The 19,897-nt window shown below is 46.5% G+C and overlaps 1 protein-coding gene, 1 long non-coding RNA gene and 1 other non-coding gene across 13 annotated transcripts in view; 1 reads left to right on the top strand and 2 right to left on the bottom strand.

The window, feature by feature from the left end:
- Positions 1–19,044, bottom strand: part of LOC147999943 (uncharacterized) — a 109,950-nt gene extending 90,906 nt beyond the window's left edge. The window contains exon 1 of one of the 2 annotated variants that reach the window (XR_015641399.1): positions 18,927–19,044. This is a non-coding gene — a long non-coding RNA (uncharacterized LOC147999943). The remainder of the gene's footprint in view (positions 1–18,926) is intronic. The other variant, XR_015641398.1, reaches the window with a different exon arrangement.
- LOC147999944 (uncharacterized) lies at positions 15,855–16,797 on the bottom strand. The gene is made up of 2 exons (XR_015641402.1): positions 16,603–16,797; positions 15,855–16,453 (listed from the first exon to the last, which is right to left on the bottom strand). It is a non-coding gene; the product is annotated as an uncharacterized LOC147999944 (transcript).
- The window catches only part of Dapk1 (death associated protein kinase 1), a 160,986-nt gene continuing 157,034 nt past the window's right edge, over positions 15,946–19,897 (top strand). For 3 of the 10 annotated variants that reach the window (XM_087590357.1, XM_087590350.1, XM_087590353.1), the window contains exons 1-2: positions 15,946–16,080; positions 16,632–16,803. In XM_087590357.1, coding sequence (XP_087446483.1) covers positions 16,742–16,803 — 62 coding nt within the window. In that variant the 5' untranslated portion in view covers positions 15,946–16,080; positions 16,632–16,741. Of the gene's footprint in view, positions 16,081–16,154; positions 16,319–16,631; positions 16,804–19,897 lie in introns of those variants that run through there. The other 7 variants (XM_087590356.1, XM_087590349.1, XM_087590352.1 and 4 more) reach the window with 3 other exon arrangements.

Here is a 19,897-nt window from a genome sequence, read left to right as displayed (position 1 = left end):
GGCAGATGTTAAGATTCTTCTCTGCGCGTAGATACGGGTTGCTATGACTATTTTTGAGGGATGGGTGTGTACAGGATTTTGTGCTGTCTGGATGGGCAAATTACATCTCATCGATTGGGTCAGAGGTTATTGTGTGCTGTGCTCTTTCAAGTGGCGACTTATTTGAGTCCACAGTAAGAGAGCCGTGAGATAGGCGGTCTCTGTATGAAACTGGCATGGCAGCGACGCGCCTTAAGAACTAGGTGGGGGGTTGGGGATTTAGCTCAGTGGTAGAGCGCTTGCCTAGGAAGCGCAAGGCCCTGGGTTCGGTCCCCAGCTCCGAAAAAAAGAACCAAAAAAAAAAAAAAAAAGAAGAACTAGATGGGTAGAGAGATTGCTGCCGGGCTCAGACAGTAGCCCTTGGCAGTGTGAGATGGGATGGAGCTTAGTGGGTGAGACGCTTTGCTGACTGAGATAAAAATATCCTGCAGATGCCATGTGGCCCTATGGCGCCGGCTAGTGCAGGATAAAAGAAACCCATTTTACCGCGACAGGAAGGCGGCTGAGAGGAGGGTTGGGAAGGAAAGTTAATCTCCCTAAAAACCAGATAACTTTCTCATCATTGAACTGAATGAGTATGGAGACTGAATTCGGTTATTGATTGGCAAGAATGAAAACACACCGCTTCCTTCCCACACAGAAGACAACATCAGAGTTGGCGTTTCTTAAATGAAAATATTTCCTTGGCTCTCTCTTAGCTACACATTTTTAGCAAAAATTAAATATACACTGTGAACCACGCCTCCAGTTCTTGATCGGGAATAGACTAATTCCAATGTGACTTTAAAGGAGCAGTCACAGGCTTCCCTTCCCTGGGCCACTTTGAAGCACTCTTGGGCGGTTTAACGCTTTATCTCAAAGCTAACTTTTTCTTCTCAGGAAACCAAGTAATTGAGAAATCTATCCTGATCTGTCCTTCTGAGGGCTGACTTTGAACTCATAAATCATTCTCTGTCGGTTGTTTCCCTTCCTCTAGACCTTCATGTGGTAACCTGCCACAACCTTTCCTCCTGATGTCCTAACTGAAGGCAAAGTTAGTTAGCCTTCAACACTAGGGTCTGGAAAGGTAGCTCAGTCGGCAGTGTGCAAGCATGAAGACCTGAGTTCAGGTACTCCCAGCACTCGGGAGGCAGAGGCAAGTGGATCTCTGTGAGTTCAAGACCAGCTTGGTCTATGGAAATAGCTCCATGACAGCCTCGGCTACACGGAGAAACCTTGTGTTGAAAAGTCAAAAGCAAGCAAGCAAGCAAACAAACAAACACAGAAATGTAGACAAGGTGACCTTGCATCTGTAACAAGGTGACCTTGCATCTGTAACAAGGTGACCTTGCATCTGTAACAAGGTGACCTTGCATCTGTAATCCCAGGGCTGGTAGGTGCAGACGCTCAGATGCTGATCTTTGGGGGTTGCTGACAAGTCTAGGGAATCACCAAGTGCAGTTAGAGACCCCTGTCTCAGAAAAAAATGTCTGGGGCCAGCCTGTGGCTCAGCAGGTAAAAATGCTCGCCCCCAAGTCTCATGACCTGAGTTTGCTCTCTGGGTCACATGTGGTAGAAGAGGATTGAACTCTGCAAATTGGCTCTCTCTGACTTCTGATCTCTGACCTCTGACCTCTACATTCATGTCCTTTCATCCCTCTCCGTGAAATAATAAAGAAGCAAACAAATGTAAGCAAAAACCAGACAAACAAAAACCAACCAAACAAACAAACAAAACCAAATGAGAACAATAAAACCAGGGGCTAGAGATGGCACAGCAACTAAATTTTTTCTACCCTTAGGAAAATCTGGGATGAGAACTCAGGATCCATACTGTGACTCCCAAGCACACAGGACTTCAATTCTAGGGACTCTGTTGTATTCTTCTGGCCTCCCCAGGCACTGCGTGCTCATGAATATACTTACATTCAGGCAAACCACTCATACACATAAACTAAAGATAAATAAATAGTGGCTGGAGAGATGGCCCAGTGGTTAAGAGCACCGACCGCTCTTTCAGAGTTCAATTCCCAGCAACCACATGGTGGTTCACAACCATCTGTAATGGGATCTGATGCCCTCTTCTGGTGTGTCTGAAGACAGTGACAGTGTACTCATATTCATTAAATAAATAAATCTTTTAAAAATAATAAATCTCAGAAACAAAAACAAACAAAAAACTATTGCTGGAGAGGTGACTCAGTCATTAAGAGTGCATGCTGGTCTTACAGAAAGTCTACATTCTGTTCCCTGTACCTACATGTTCAGGTACTGTGCAAGCACGTGGTAAGCATGTATATACAAGCATGTTGGTAAGCATGTAGGCAAAACATTCATGCATAAATGTAAATAAATATTTAAAGAAACCCACCAAGGTGGAGAGTGACTGACGGACACCCAATGTCGGTCTTCTGGCCTCCACGTGTGTGCTGCATGCACATGTGTGCATTTACACACATATTCCAGTCACCAGACCACAGACATTAGGCTCACAACAGCCATCCTCATCGCCTTCTCCCCAAGGAGGAAGCTACGGTCTGTGTAACTACAGCAACTTGCCCCTGTTTGCACAGGATGGAGCTGAGATCTAAAAGGACGTGGCTACCTGCACAGACAGCTCAGGCCCTGAGGACCTGTGCAGCTCCCTCAGCATCATGACCAGGTTTTGTATCCTTGTCTTGCTCTCTGTACTGGAAAGGTGAGAGTGTGAGTTTATAGAGGTAGATGGAGTAAAGAGGTCTCTCCAGAGGGGAATTCTGGGAATAAGTGGGTGGCACTGAGATAACCCCTGAATGACTCAGGGCACGTGCCAGTCAAAAAAAGAAAAGAAAAAAGAAATACTCCTGACAGGAAGCTATAAAACAGGAGGGTAATGCTTGGCCGGCCACTTCCAAAGCCCCTGAGGACCCTGACAGGATTTATTAGATGTCACACACTTTATGTAAAATTATAGGCAGAGGAGAGACACTGAGTGGCCTCTTTCCATCAAAGAGACAGGAAACTATGGGATGAGAGAGAGGCTTTCTCTGATTCATGGAGTTTAGAGAGTAGCCACAACCAGTTAAGCAGTTAGCCACACAGGTCTTGAAGATAGGAGTGTGTTTGTGTGTGTGTGTGTGTGTGTGTGTGTGTGTGTGTGTGTGTGTGTGTGTGTATGTGTGTGTGTGAGAATGTGCGCGCACGCGCACGCACATCCATGTGGAGCTTTAAAATATCAATGTAACTGCTGGAGCTAACCATCAGATGAGAGTGTGTGTCTTGGTCACTCTGTATTATTAAAACAGGCTTCAGCAGTATTCACGAAGCCCCAGATCTCTGGTAACTTCCATAAAAAAATGCTCACACTGGCGTGAGGTCTTGAAGAACCTACTGGATCCTTTAAGAAAGGATAAAATGGCGTGGGTGCGTCGCCGAGTTGATAGAGTGCTGCTCATGGGTTTCATACCCAGCATTGCATAAAACCACTCACAGTGGTTTGCACCTATAATCCTAGTGGAGCCATGAAGATTAGGGGGTCAAGGTTAGCCTCCGATACACAGTGAGTTCAAGGCCAGCATGGGCTACATAAGACCTTGTCGGAAGAAAATCTTTAAAGGAAAGAAAAGGAGAAGATAGTGGTTGTATGCTGCTGGGGTAGAACAGAGGCTATGAGTCTGCTGCCCTTTCCCAAGGCAAAGCTCCAGCAGCCTGAAGCATGCAGAAGTCCCCGAAACAGAGCAGGATGGTCCAGACCACTGACTCACAGTGTTAAGGAACAGAGCTAGTAAACCCACTGCTGAGCGTGAGAATAGGGCCAGGCCAGAGCTTGGGGTGGAATAGGAGGAAAGATGCCCCAATTCCACCAGCTCGAAGACAAAGGCAGAAGAAGAAGATGACAGGGTAGGAAGAGGCACAAGTTGTAAGCTTCCTGTTACGGGTGACTTTATATTTTACAGGACAGTATGTGTGGCCCTAGCTCTGTGCCTAGGATGTTTATCACCTGAGACGCGTTACCTCACGTCTCACCGTGAGGGCAATGGCTCAGCGGTGAAGAGATTGCCCCCGCAGCGGGAGGATTTGATTTTAAATCCCTGGAACCCATCTATATATAGCTGGGTACAGTAGCTCAAATCTGTAGTCCTGTTGTTCCAAATGGAGATGGGGAGTTTCTTTAAGTTTGACAGGCCAGCTCTCCTGATGTACACAGGAGCAAACAACATGGAGACCCTGTCAGAAGCAAGATGGAAGGTCAGGACACTTTCACGTGCACACAGTGATATGTGAAACTCCTCGATACATATTCAGAATATCTGCAAGGACATAGGATACATCTAACACATCAGATCTCAGGATATTCTACCTTCCCCCAAGCTGTGGACAGCTCCTTACATGTGGGTGCCACCAGTATTGTTGTCAAGATGACTGAGACCCTGAGAATTTCCTTGGTTTGAAAGGACACCTCAGAGTAGACTTTTTAAATTTCTTTGTTCACAAGGAAGAGTAACCACCATTTTGAAAACACTCGTAGAAATTTGGATTCTAGTCATGTGATACCAGGTCAAGCTACCTTTTTTTTTTTTTTTTTTTTTTTTTTGGCCAACAGCAGAACACATACCCAGCTAAACAAGCCACACAAACTGTGTGGCTCCGTGCAACTTCCAACAGAATTTGGTTCCTTTTGGGTCCTGCTTGCCATACCAAAGCAAGTGTCTCTCCGGAGAGAGGGTATGTGTAGAAAAAGCTAAGACCCCAGAAGTCACGACTGTTAATGAAACATGGCACCACACAAGGCGAAGTTAGAACAGAAATTTGATGTTTATCTGGTCACTGTCTCCACACCATCGGACAAAGCACAAACGATTCACATAGAATTGCCCGCTGGAATCGTGTGTGGGGATGTGTTCAAAAGCTGAGGCAGGAGGACCATGAGTTGGAGGCTGGCTTAGATCACAAAAATGAGGCTGTCTCATATAAACAAGTAGATTAAGAGACGTGCCACCAACCTCCCACCTCCCCCTATTGCTGAGGATAGTGATTCGAGAGCCTTATAGGAAGGCAGGACCGTGGAACAGCCTAAGGGTTCGGTCAGATGATTTCATTACCAGCAACACACATGATTCTTTAAGCTAAGGTCTTGACAGGCCAAGCAAAAGCTCCCAGTGTCAATTAACAGATCCTTTCTTCAGGTGGTATGTTTATAGTCACTAAGGAGCGTCCTTGCTAGGTGACATCTTGCCTGTGTTCAGGTACTTCATTGGTAGTGGCCTTGCTTGGAGATAAACACATTGCATTAAATAAAAAGGTGAAATGCTTTTTAAAAATGTGTTTGTGGCCTTGGTGGTGGTAATGGCTTCATAAGGTGCGTTCTTGTCCCCAGACTCCTCAAGCTATTCACACTGGGGGAGGACTGCTTTTCCCAAGATAAGCATACTTCAATAAAATAGTTTTTGTGTGTCATTGCACTTGGAGGTGTCCTTCAGCATAAATTGTGGGCGTATTTTAAATAAATATGCTGTAAATATTGAGGGAGATATTAATTCTGCCATTTCTCTAAGGATTCCCTAAGCCAGATATGGGAAGTTTTTGTTTTTCTTAGGCTGCTTCACAGACAGCTAAGTAGCTTTCTGCGGCACCGAGCAGTGCCCCCTTCAAACTTTCAAGGGCACTTACAACATCATTCTGAAGAACATCTGAGTCTTTTCAAGGCTTTATTGAAATTCTCTCATTCTAAGTGCACAATCCAGTGATGTTCGGTACAATTTGCATCTTCTTGGGAAGATCATCTTCCAGGTCTGTTTCTCCCAGTCCTGCATAGTCTTTCTGTCTCTCTGTCCATCTGTCTGGTTGCTGCAGCTCCCAGGTTACACGTTTGTACAGGATGCCCAGTGCTCGCTCGCTAGAACTCTGGTTGAAAGGTCTGCTTCCCCTACTCATATTTTAACAGTATCTGGTCCTTTCCACTCTGCATCCAGAATACTGATACATTCTACCCAGCTTAACCTATTCGCCATGACAGCGTGCTCCCTCCCAACCAGAAGCCAAACGCTTGCTGTTGAGCCTATTGCCATCAGAGATCAAAATGGTTATATTCCAGTAGCAAAACGTAACGCTTTTGATATGTTTTTTCTTGTCTGCTTGGCAGCTGTACAACCTATGGGTCATCAGGAAAGATGGATGTCGCTCACCATTTGAAAGGTCCATGGAGTTCGTACCTTTGCATTGGCTTCTTAAACAGCTCGCTGTGTGGTTTCGGAGCCGACAGATCTAATTTAGTGCCACCGAGATGCACTCTGGAAATAGAACTGTTACGTTTTCAATTACCATACAGCAAAAAGAAAATTCAATTATCAACAGCAAAGAGGGTGGGGGGAGGAGAGGGAAGGAGGCAGAAAGAAACAACTTCGGCTTCAGTCATCCCTTGTCTCCAGATCCTCCTGCAGATACCCGGATCCCTGGGTGCTCCAGGCTCTGTAGCTCATATGGAGTCTACACACCGGCGTTCTCCACTTCTACCCAGTAGAGGTTCCATTACCCGTGCAGTGAGAATGTTTCATATGAGTCATGTTATAAGCTAGGGAATGAAAGCAGGAAGAAAGCCTGGTGTGTGCACCAGAGACACTGGATGCCCCTGGTACTGGAGGAACAGGCAGTTGTGAGCTGCCCCATGTGGAAACCAGCTCAGGACCTCTGTGAGCCAATGCTCTTAAGTGCTGAGCCGTCCTTCCAGCCGCTAGCTACTTATTTTGGAGTTCCTCAAGCTTGTTTTGACCATGTGTGTTGCTTTGAATGAGGAATGTCCCCCAGAGGCTCATATATTTGAAAATGTGGTCCTCAATTGATGTTGCTATTTGGGGAGGTTATGGGATGTTTATGACATGAAGCCGGACTGGGACCACCTTTGAGAGTTCACAACCTGGCTCCAAAGGTCAATTTGTTCTCTCTGTTTCCTATGTGTACTGGCTGGTTCTGTGTGTCAACTTAACATAAGCTGGAGTTATCATAGAGAGAGGAGCCTCCCTTGAGGAAATGCCTCCATGAGATACAGCTGTAAGGTGTTTCCTCAATTAGTGATCAAAGGGTGGGAGGATACATTGTGGGTGGTGCCGTCCCTGGGACTGGCTGTCTTGGGTTCTATAAGGGAACAAATTAAGCAAGCCAGGGGAAGCAAGCCAGTAAGTAACATCCCTCCATGGCCTCTGCATCAGCTCCTGCTTCCTGACCTGCTTGAGATCCGGTCCTGACTTCCTTTGGTGATGAACAGCAATGTGGAAGTGTGAGCTGAATAAATCCTTTCCTCTCCAATTAGCTTCTTGGTCATGATGTTTGTGCAGGAATACAGACCCTGACTGAGACACTATGTGGGGTTGAGATGTGATCCCTCAGCTGCCTGCCCCTGATGCCATGCCTCCCCTCTGATTAGGGACAGCTGGCCCTTTGGATCCTTAAAGGAAAAGATCCTCTTTTTCAGGTTGCTGCTAGTCACGGTATTATCGAAGCAGAAATGTAAGTGTTACAATGTGGAACACTTTTTCTCACAGACTACTCCCATTAGCCCGAGAAGGAACTTCATGCAACTTTGGAGATCATAATAAACTCCTAAAAGACAGACATGCCGCCAAAGAAGATGGACAGGTAATGAACAAACATGTGAAAAAATGTTCCCACCACAAGCCACCAGGAAACATCTACTAAAACAACCAAAGAGCACTGCATGTCAGTTAGAGCGGCGAGTGTCAAACACTGACTGCGCTGATGCTTGCAAGGCTGTGGGAGTCTCTTTTCTGGTGGAACACTGTGTGGCTCAATTTGCCACTTCCTTACAGAATTCAATATATTCTTGTTATAGGATGCAGCCACCTACTCTTTCTTATTTACCCGATGTCTTAGTTAGGGTTTTATTGCTGTGAACAGACACCATGACCAAGGCAACTCTCATAAGGACAGCATGTAATTGGGGCTGGCTTTCAGGTTCAGAGGTTCAGTCCATTATCATTAAGGCAGGAACATGGTAGCATCCAGGCAGGCATGGTGCAGGAGGAGCTGAGAGTTCTACATCTTCATCTGAAGGCTGCTAGCAGAATACTGACTTCCAGCTAAGCAGCTAGAATGAGGGTCTTACAGCCCACACCCACAGTGACACACCTACTCTAACAAGGCCACATCTATTCCAACATGGCCACACCTTCTTTTTTTTTTTTTTTTTTTTTTTATTAACTTGAGTATTTCTTATATACATTTCGAGTGTTATTCCCTTTCCCGGTTTCCGGGCAAACATCCCCCTCCCCCCTCCCCTTCCTTATGGGTGTTCCCCTCCCAACCCTCCCCCCATTGCCGCCCTCCCCCCATAGACTAGTTCACTGGGGGTTCAGTCTTAGCAGGACCCAGGGCTTCCCCTTCCACTGGTGCTCTTACTAGGGTATTCATTGCTACCTATGGGGTCAGAGTCCAGGGTCAGTCCATGTATAGTCTTTAGGTAGTGGCTTAGTCCCTGGAAGCTCTGGTTGCTTGGCATTGTTGTACTTTTGGGGTCTCGAGCCCCTTCAAGCTCTTCCAGTTCTTTCTCTGATTCCTTCAATAGGGGACCTATTCTCAGTTCAGTGGTTTGCTGCTGGCATTCGCCTCTATATTTGCTGTATTCTGGCTGTGTCTCTCAGGAGCGATCTACATCCGATGGCCACACCTTCTAATAGTGTCACTCCCTGGGCCGAGCATATTCAAACCATCACATCAGACTTAGCTGAAAATGCACATCAGCACATGAATATTTTTTAGTAGTTGTATTCATTGTTATCAGACTTAGAGACAACCAAGATGACTGACCTGTGGTAGGTAAGTCAACTCAGAGACCAGTTCAGAGAAAGAAATGTTACTCAGCAATAGAAAATGAGCTACCCAGCCTTGAAGAAAGATGGAGGGATTTTAAAAGCATGTTACTAAGCTAAGAAGATTATACGTTCTTTGATTTCAACAATATGATATTGTGGGAGAGCAAAACTGTGTTATAAAATCAATGGTTCCAAAGACTGGGAAGGGTGGGGATGAGTAAGCAGCTACAGAGGATTTGGGGCTTCTGTGGAGCCTGCTGGGGCAAGCGCCAGATAGGAATCTATGCCAGTGTTTACAGAAAGCTGGGATACTGAAGTTAACTCTTGCTGATGATGAGTCAGGGTCCGGGAAAGTTGGGGACACTGCGCATGTGCCAGCTCAGTGTTACACAAAGGAAACATTGTAACAGTTTAAAAAAACTGAGGATACCCTTGAGCTTATTTTCCTGCCTCCATTTTTAAGTGCTGGGACTGTGGGCATGCAACATTGTATGTGATTTACCACTGAACTGTGGATCAAAGTCTGGGCCTCCTGCATGATAACAAAGCACTGTGGTGCTTTGAATAAGAATGTCCCCCACAGGCTCCCCTATTTGAATACCAGGTCCCCAGCTGCCAGCTGGCAGTGCTTTGTGGGGAGCGTTAGGAGGTGGGGCCTTGCTGGAGGAAGTGTCTCTGGGCAGGCATTGATATTGAACTCTCCCTTCACTTCCAGTTCCCTTCTTTCTGGATTCCCATTTATTTGCAGACTGAAGGGGTGCATTCTCAACTTCCTGCTGCGCTGTTTCCCTGGTTCCATTGATGGTCATCCCTCTGGAACCGGAAGACCAATACGCTCTTCTCTTTTTGTTACGTCTGGTTACAGTGTTTTCCCATGGGGGCAAAAAAGAAACTAGTGCAAAATATTCAACAATCCAAAGGCATCCCAACCAGACAACATTCTTGATTTAGAAGATGTAACTCAACTCTATGTCTGAAGAAAGCCTGGGAACAAATCTGCATGCATTTTATGGTATAAAAGTCACCAGCGTGGGTGGGTGAGTTTTTAATCAGTGTCTTTTGCTGAAGCTTTCGTGTCTTGGGGCATTTCCTCTTCTCTCGTGCCAACAGTCTCATGTTCTGGACACCCAATGGGCCCAGGGTTATGGCATCGTCTATTCCTTCAGCCGCAGATGGATGTTCAGGGATGCTTGTTGCATGCAATAGTGATTTGGTGTCCCCATTCCACTGGCTCATTTCTATCCGAACAGCTCAGTGAGTTAGAGTTTTGTTATCAGCCTCAGGCAATTATAAATCCACTTTTCTGATGACCTGGGAAAGGTCATCGATTATTCTTTTTTGAGGGACCTTTAACATTTTTTTTTCATTTCTTTTTTTCGGAGCTGGGGACCAAATGCAGGGCCTTGCGCTTGCTAGGCAAGCACTCTACCACTGAGCTAAATCCCCAACCCCGACCTTTAACATTTTAAAATTTATTTTATGTGCATGCATGCTTTCCCACCTGCTCATTTGTGCACAGTGTGTGTGCATGGTGCCCCAAGAGGCCAGAAGATAGCATCGGATCCACTGTAACTGCGGTTACAGTTGTTAGTTATCTAGTTGCCGGGAATCAAAGCCAGATCCTTACGGAAGGGTAGCCAGAGCTCTTAAACACTGAGCCATCTCTCCAGCCCCATGGTACCTTTATATTTAACAATTTAATAATAAGCATTTGTAACTAAACTGAGGGAGGAACAGTGAAAGCAATCGAGATATTTTTGTTTATGTTTCAGTCAAAAGAGTACATCCCTGTCTAGCAACCATTCGTGCAAACAGCAGACGCTTGGTGCAAGGCCTCCTAAGCGGTATTGAGGAATCTGATAGAATCTCACTGCTACAGAGAACTTTCCTAAGAGAGACAAATTAGGTCACACATTCTTGGACAGATATTCAGTAACTGGCCCATGCCAAGAACTTCCAAACTCTTCCAAGAATTTTGGAAGACAGCCTCCAAACTCTTAAGGTCAACACAGTTATTAAACAATGGATAGTGTCTGTTCTATTCAGCACACTATTCCATTTCTATGTTTACGTGTTTATTTAGTTATTTATGGTTTTAAGTCTCATGATGCCTCTGGCTTTAAATCACTAGGTAGTCAAGACGGACCCAAAATTGAAATCTTCCTGCCTCTCAGCCTTCCACATATAGCGATTTTAGGTGTGCAACACCAGGCTTTACCATACTCTTTTTTTTAAAGATTTATTTATTTACTTAATATATATATAAGCACACTGTAGCTGTCTTCAGACACACCCAACCCCATTACAGGTGGTTGTAAGCCACCATGTGGTTGCTGGGATTTGAACTCAGGGAACTCAGGACCTCTGGAAGAGCAGTCAGTGCTCTTAACCGCTGAGCCATCTCTCCAGCCCTTTACCAGGGCTCTTAACTAGAACCTTTGATACAGTGACATCGCATTGTGTGTGAATCCATACCTGCCTGTCACCAATAAGGTGCCAGGTGACATGTGCAGTCTAGTCGCTCTTCCTAATTTGGCTCCATAGAGATTAGCCTCCAAAACCTGGTTTCACGTGACACAGGAAAGAGTTGAATGAGTAGCCACTGACAGGAGCTGTCACTGCTCCTCCTGCCAGTCAGGAGCAGTCAGTACTGGCTCCTCCTCCCGAAGGTATATGCTTCTGGGCGTGTCCTTACACTATCTCATCATTAAAATTTACTCAGAGATAAGAGAAATAGCAAAACCATAAAAATTCAAACTTCAAGACAAATAGCCTCGCATATACATGTAAGCGTGTGTTTGCATGTAGTCTCTATACGAAGCAGGAGCATCAAAGGTATGAGAACCAAGTTCCTGGTCTGAGAATGTTGCATTAAATGTGTCAGCAACATCAACAAGTTTTGCTCTCCTTGCAAATCTTCCAGCTGACAGGAGCTTTTGGGGGCGGGGAGGTGGGATTTATAGCATGTTTGCCTTTTTTTAAAAGCTATGTTTCTATAAATCCTACCGGAGCTCCGTGAATGGGACCGTAAATCATGTCACTGGCTTGAGTAAGGAGGCTTTTAGTTCCTGAACCGTGCCAGGATACCCAGAGGCTTTCATTGTGATTGGGTCTCGTGCAATATTTAATACCCATCCTCGGAGAAAGGAGAGATTTTGATGTGGACTGAAAATATTTTAACCATAATTTCTGCTGAAAGGAAAATAAATAGAAATCAATGTTGTGAGGTCTGATGGCTTTACAGAGGTCCATTAGTCACCACAGAGGAGAAAAAGTAGACTCAAAGGGGGGAAAAGCAACTCTCTTCACTAAATCAACGGGGATGTAAGTTCTAGTTTTACATGTGGGCATGATTGGCACATCCAGTTCTAATGAGGGCATAAGACTGAGCGCTCGTTTCTGGATTTCATTTCAATAATAAATCAAAACCAGAAACTTGAGGGAGAGGAAGTGGGAGCAGAGAAACGCGGCAGGCAAAAGCACATACGGCTTTCACCCTGGCCTCACAAATACCCAGGGAGACCCGGCAGACAAGTGGAGACTTGAAGTCAAGTTTCAAGCGGAGTATCCCTTTCTCCGGGCAAGAAAGGAGCAGTGTCTGTGGTTTTCTATCTTTTGGAACCCTCTCGTGAGTTGTCTCTACTAATCTTCTTAAAATTCAAATTGGAAAAGCTCCGTCACTTCTTCATGTTGACCTGTCTCTCCTTGCTGCCTGGGTTCTGGTCGCTTAAAGAAGCCCGAGGGTCACAGTCTGTGACTTTCATGTGACTTTCTGCCCTGCCGCCTTCCACCTCCATCATAAAAGTTTTGCAGACCAGCTCTAAAGGAGGGAAGAGCTAGAAGGGCTATTTGAGGTGTGGTGTGGTGGGGTTGCATTTAGCATAGTGTGAGTTTGTTCACATCAGCCTCTCCAGACTGTGAGCCATCATCTCTCCACTGAGCCACCTCTTCAATGAGACTCTCTAGCGCCCCCTACCTCCCAGTCTGTGATAGCACACCCCCAAGCCCAACTTCCGGTCTTTGCTTGCGTGACCCTACCCTCAGTCTGTGGAGGCCATGTGGGGCATTGGACGTCCTGGAACTTGAGTTACAGGTGGTCCGAGCGGCCTGATGTGGGTTCTGGGAAGTGAGTTACGGTCCTCTGGAATAGCAGCATCAAGCTCTCTTAACTGTGGAACCATCTCTCCAGTTCCAAGGAAAGTACTTTTAACAACGAACCTAGGTGCAGAAGTGTTCCGCGTGGTGTCTTTTAAAAATATCCACTCTTGGTGCTAGAGAGATGACTTAGTGGTTCAGAGCTCTGGCTGCTCTTCCAGAGGACTGGGGTCCACTTCCCAGCACCTTCATTTTGTTTTACAACCACCCATAACTCCAGTTTTAGGGAATCCAATGCCTTCTTCTTGCCTAGTGCCTTCACAGGCACTAGGGGTACACATGTATATTCTGCTGCGCACGTCAACAGCTAATTTGAAAAAAACCACATAAGAATGTAGTGACTCCATCCTATGGCACACAACTGGGTCCTTGAATGGAGCTTAGTCCAACTCCCTGCAAACAGGAAGAGAGTCTTCACTGCAATAAATCCCTGCGCTCTCTCAGGTTATTATAGCCAGTTGTTTTACTCAGACGAATGAAGCTATGAAAGGATGTTAGCCTGAAATCCATCCTGTGGTTTAACGTTAACCTCCATGATTGTCATAGCCCTTAGCATGCATTATAAATTATAAATTCGTGTGGTCATTCTTTGCAGCTTGAGTCTCGTAACGCGTGGGTTCTTGTCTTCTAGGAACGAGATGTGTTCCGTGGTGTTGTTTTGGCTTAGAACATTACACGAAAATCAACGCCAAATATTCTGGTGTATTACATAACGCACACAGGTTATCTCTTTAGATTTGCTTAGGTGATGAAAACGTATTATTGCCCCCTTGTGCCTTGTTTCCTTTATTTTGTTCAGTGTGTGTGTGTGTGTGTGTGTGTGTTGTTCAGAGGACACGCTTCTGCACTCACTTCTGTCTTTCCACTGTGACTTCTGAGGATCAAACTTAGCTTGTCAGGCTTCTGTGGCAAGCACCCTTACCTGCTAAGCCATCTCACTTGCCTTTGTCCCCGTTTCAGGGGTGGTAAAACTGAGGCTAAGAACATTAGAAACCGGAAAAGGCTGGTTTATGTAACTGTGTAAAGATTCAGCGAGAGGATAATTTCTCCAGCCTTGACCTGGTGCGCTTTCAAAGAGACATTTCCTTTAGCCTTCTCCTAATTCCTTTAGCTTCTCCTGGATTTCTTATGTGGTGATCTAGTGCTGCACAATAAATCACCCTACAATAATAACTCATAGGACTTGAGCTAGAAGCTGTTAAGTGTATGATGGCTGGCTGGGTGAGTGCGCCCCAATGGCTAGGGCATCTCCTTGGCTCCTCTGATCTCTGACTTTACAGGGCATGTCCAGGAGAAACTCACTGAAAGGCCATAGAATAAGAATGAGGGTTGTGGGTGGGAGGAAGGAACTAACACTGGAAAGAAACCACCCAGGGTGGCTACCCCAGATTTTGTTTCAAACTATGAGGGTGAGGGTTGAGGTCCATCTCCGTGGAAAGGAGCACTAAAATCCTTTGGACTGGAGGAAAGCCAAGGAATCAGACATTGTTTTAAATTACCACGATTGCCCTTTCGAAAAGATTTGTCTGAATCGGTACAGAGCCGAGTGAATCATTCCTCCGAGCTCCTTCAGCTGGTAGATGGCCTCATAAATATTGGATGAAGATTTATAACTCTAAATTCCATGCTGCTTCTTCGTGACACCAGAAAAAAAATGTCTTCTGACCAGCCCTGACAGCCCCAAGTAGATCTAATCCTTTTCAGTGGCCTTGGAAAATAAGTTTCACCCCGTTTTTCATTTTTTTCTTCAACAGATGTATTTATTCATTTGCGTGCTTTCCAAGTAAATCCCCTTTTTATTTGTTTTTTTCTTTTAGTTGCCGTGGTTGTTTTTTTTTTTTTTTTTTTGTATTTGTCAATTCTCAAGATCCTTTTGTGTTGTTGGTCCTAGCACTTAGGTCAGTATCACCTCCTAATCTCATTCTTTTATCGTGCCCTCTGGGCTCTTTCCTTGGGCCATTAGGAATACCTTTTTTCCTGTTTGTGTTTGGAGACCTGCACTCCAGCCTCACCTCCAACTTGTTGTACAGCTGAGGCTGGCTTAAGCTCCTGATCTTCCTGCCTCCTTCACCCATGTGCTGGAATTACAGGTGTGCTCTACCACTCCTAGCTGGGGACCTAGTTTAGATTAGAATCTGATACATGGCCAGAGGAACATTCTTTCGCCTCGCTTTGTTCTTTGAGGCCCAAGCCTCCAGAGTTGAAACAACTGTTGAATACAGAGTTTGAGCAGTGGTGTGGATAGGAACTCCGGGCGGTGTTCACGAATGCACACTGGGAGTTCTAGGCAGCAGGATAGAATCCCTTTTAGGAACGTTATTAAGCCAGGAGCACCCGGAGAGACCTAATGAAAAACGTGTAAATACTGGTTTCACAGGTGGACCTAGAGTGTCTGTGTAGATTGTAGACTGGCTAGTACACAACAGTCCAACGCAAAGCAAATGGATCCTGTCCTGACCTAAAAACAACCAACCAAAACCAAAACCAAGCAAGAACCAACTGTTTCAATGTAACAAAGTAACTGGTTCACTGAAGTTTTCTATAACCCGATAGATCCAAAGCACCATCATTTGGACATGTACCTAATATAAAGACATGCCTACGGCGATTTTCATTCTTAGTTACACACTGTCATAAATAGTGTCTGGTGGGTATTGTACGCTCAACACAGCTCAGGCAGGACTCGCTGTGTTTCAACTGAGCAACCATAGCACTGACAGGACTCCCGACCTTTGTTGGGCCTCTGAGATCTCAACATTTTTCTTCCTGGATCTCAGGCGTCTCGGCTCAAAACACTCATCGGGTGACGCCCCCTCTGATGAGGTCCCTGCTGTCCTCTCTCGGTTTTTGTTGTCAACACAGAAGAACAGAGCGACCTCATTTATAAGCTATTTATTTGCTATCGTTTCCATCAGGGTGTGGGCGTCTCCCGGGGCAGGACTTTATTGATTTCTGTTTGAAACCTGCTGTATTTTTTTGTGGTTTTCCTGACGCGAAGCACGTCGTCTGGCCCACACGGATCCTTGGGTTCACACTCTGGGGGACGAAAGCCTCCGGCTTCTTCGAAGCGGGCGGCAGAGGGCAGCCGGGCGCCGAGTCACAGGTGGGGCGCGCGCTCGGTGCGGGCGAGTGGGTGTGTGCGGGGTGCGCGCGGCCGGGCGGGAGCGCGGACCGGGAGGAGCCGCGAGCGCAGCGGAGGAGGAGGGCGCTGAAGAGGTGGTGGCTGTGTCCCCGCGGGGCCGAGCTGCGCCCGACTCACGGAGCGGAGGCCACTCGGAGCTCCCCCGGATCCGGACCCGCCGCGGGGATCAGGGCGCTCGGAGCGAGAGGTGCGGGGCCGGGTGAGTGGCCGCCGCAGGCAGTGGGAGGAGCGGGAGGGCGGCCCGGCGCCGGGCGGGGGAACAGGTGGCCGGGCCAGGCGCTTTGTGTCCCTTCCCTGAGCTGTCCCGGAGTCGTCCGGAGGCGGAGGCAGGAGTCTGGGGACCGCAGGCATGGGGCTGGGGCGCGGCAGTGCGGGATGTGGGGGTCCCCCAGCCCAGACTTAACAAAGGGCGCGTGGTCCCAGCCCGCTGGAGGCCTCGAGATCAGGACCGAGCCCGGGGACCCCGATTTTCTTGGGGTTTACCGTTTCATTCTTCTCCCCATGTCTTTCAGAGGTCTGCGGCTTGGTGCATGAGGGGCCCGCAGCGGCGCGGCGACGGTGGGGATGGTTCGGGCCGCGGAGCCGGAGTGGCCTGGGCTTTGGTGAGGCGTGACAGTCTATCATGACTGTGTTCAGGCAGGAAAACGTGGACGACTACTACGACACCGGCGAGGAACTGGGCAGGTACCAGGAAGGGGTGGCGGAAGCGCGCGGTGTGTGTGTTGGGGGCTGTGCGCGGTAAACAGATGCTGCTTAAATCGGGCATGTCCCTGGCTGGCCCTTCTTTGAGATGTGCGAATGGTAGAGGAATCGGTGCTTTACCAGCTAAGGCCAGGGTCCAGGAATAAACTGTCTGATCTTAGGGGTGGAGTGGCAGCCTACAGTGCAGTTGCTGTCCACAGGGTATGGTCAGAACCCCCGGATAAGAACAGGCTTCATTGTGTGCACTACCAGCTCCTGTCAGCCTTCACCCTTCTGAGACAATAAGGCAAACGCAAAGAGTCTAACTGCAAACTGGAGGGACCGCCTATGTGTGATTTAAGCAGAGTACAAGTTAATTATTGGGCACTTAAAAAATTAATACTCTCCCCTCGTACTGAATTCTCAGTGCAACACCAGCCAGGATTGGGAGGCAGGCGTGGAATTTGCCAGATGTTGGCCTTGGATTTTGAAACTTCTTCCAACCAGGAATTTGATTCCTGGCTTGGTAGTGGTGGCTTCGGTGTCATTTATGGTGGCTGTCTAGATTCAGAGCGTACCAACACGCTGTGGGGGGATAAGAGGCTGATGAGAGTGTGTTAGTGTCTAGGTGCACAAAGAAAATTTCACTGGGAGCCCTTGATGACTGCTGGGTAACTTTTCCCATTAGCCCACCGAGTGCATTGATCTCTGCTTTATGTGAGCAAAGAGCCCAGTGCTCACACCTAGATTTAAAAATTGTCTTGTGGAATTTGTTTATTGGCATTGGGACAGAAGCAGGCAAACAGGCTTATAAGCAAACGTAGGGGTGATTACTCACACAGAGTGTGTGTATTGAAGTTTGTATTTTTCCATATATACCCCATGGTCTCATAACAAGCTTCTTTTTTTTTTTTCCTTCACGGAAAGGAAATTAAAAAAAAAAGGGGGTGGGGAGACCAACACCCTCTATTACCCAATAGGATTCTGAAAGATGTCTAGCCAAAACTTTAAAATAATTCAGATTGCCCAGGAAAGAAAGAGGTCTAAAGAGTTACTCTCCAGGATGTGTATGTGTATGGTCAGTGTAGCCTTGAGGCATCTGTGGGGCCTGTGCCGAGGAAGACAGCACTGTTATCTTAAATCTTAGTAAGTAAATGAAAGGCAGGGTTCTGAAAGATCACATTTCATGAAGATGCTGAAGACCGAGGCTGAGAGTGTGCAGTTGAAGCACTTGGTTTAACTGGAATTCAGCTTCTCTCTTCCTGTGTGTTTACAGCACGATGAGTGTGTGTGTGTGTGCGTTGTGTGTGTGTGTGTGGTTAAAAAAAATAAAAAGGGTGGGGGAGAAAGGGTTTGATACCATTTCTGTGAGGCTAACAAGTTTTATAAGGTATCTAGCAAAAAGGAATGGGTAAAAACTAGGTGAGATGATTGTTTTATGAATAAAATGTATTACTTTGTTTCCTTTAAAATCCTTTCATGGATCAAGCGGAAGGGGAAGGGGAAAGAGAAGGGGAAGGAGAAGTGGAGGGGGTGGGGCTTCCCTGCGGTTAGCAAGTGGATTTTTGATCTTCACTATGCGGTTGTGATGACAAGGGTGGCTGTTTGCTCATTTGTCCCTAAAATGTTTCCATCTGATATCGGCTCTTGTCTACTTTTCTGTGTCTAACTGTTCTCCACAAAAGAGTAATTGATGAGTTGTTTACTTAATAATTCATGCGACCTAGGAATTTCAAAGAGGTGCTCTGGAGTAATTGGGAGTTGAGATTTTTACACACGTCCATCTATTGTGATAGCTGCTCTTGTTTTTGCCAAAAAGGTGAAGCACTTGGTTGGCTTTTCCTAAGGCTCTGCCACAACCTGTGTTTTTTTTGTCCTGTCTCGGACATCTTCAGTTCTGCCAAAGCAGCTTTGAGGTGAGGCGCACAGGCAGAGAAGATGTGACACGCATGATGTCATGTGTCTCTGCGAGACTGGGGGTGGAAGGAGGGGCTCACAGGCAGAGAAATGAAAATAGACAGGTATGTGGCCTGAATGCATGGTTGTTTAAGTTAGGGTTTTACTGCTGTGAACAAACACCATGACTAAAGCAAGTCTTATAAAGGGTAACATTGGGGCTGGCTTACAGGTTCAGAGGTTCAGTCTAGTATCCTCAAGACAGGAACATGGCAGCGTCCAGGCAGGCATGGTGCAGGAGGAGCTGAGAGTTCTACATCTTCGTCCGAAGGCTGCTAGTGAAAGACTGACTTCCAGGCAGCTAGGATGAGGGTCTTAAAGCCCATACCCATAGTGACACACCTACTCCAACAAGACCACACCTACTCCAACAGGGCCACACCCTCTAATAGTGCCAAGCATATATGAAGCATCACACAAGGTGATGTTAAGCTCTGAGCTGTGAACTGCAGAGAAGAGCTTTAAGTAGACTAGCATTCAGAGTTTAAAACTTTATTTATGAGCCTATGTGTCTGACTCATAAGTGCAGGTGCCTATAGAGCCCAGAAGAGGGTACTGGATCTTTCCAAGATGGCGTTGTAGGCAGTTATGAGAAACCTGAAGAGAGTGCTGGGTATTGAACTTGTGTCTTCTAGAATTGCTGCAAGCCCTTGCCTTGAAGCCATTTCTCTAGCCCCATCTAGGCTTCTTTAGTGATCCTTAAATACAGCTGTTCATCACATGAGTGGGCCCAGAAAATCCTTATCTGGAAGAGAAAGGATGAGTATTAGGGAAGTAGATCACACTATTGTGATTTAACTTGGAAAAACCCGGAGGGTGTGGCTTTTGAATTCGTGCTCTTGGATCTGTTATTGCAGAACTTCTTGTTGACTCCCAAGAACTTTAAAACTACCATGGCTTTCATCCAGAGTGACAGATGTGATCAATCACCAGACAGAAAAGCTACACCAAAACCCAACTTAGCATTTTGATGGCTCTCTGACCTCCCAGGTCATTCACTGATAAGCCCGTAGAACCTGTGAAAAGCAAGTCATTTAAGTCAAATAAGGTACAAACCAGAACAGGTCATCCATAGGATTGGCCTGGGCGGGTAAGTGTCTGAGGCAGGCTGATGGCTCCATGGATCTCTCAGGACCTCTCA

The sequence above is a fragment of the Rattus norvegicus genome, chromosome 17 (genome assembly GCF_021556685.1).
Source record: "Rattus norvegicus strain SHRSP/BbbUtx chromosome 17, alternate assembly SHRSP_T2T, whole genome shotgun sequence".
Taxonomy (NCBI): domain Eukaryota; kingdom Metazoa; phylum Chordata; class Mammalia; order Rodentia; family Muridae; genus Rattus; species Rattus norvegicus.
Note: the sequence above shows the minus strand (reverse complement) of the source record. Positions and strands in the feature narration are given on the sequence as shown.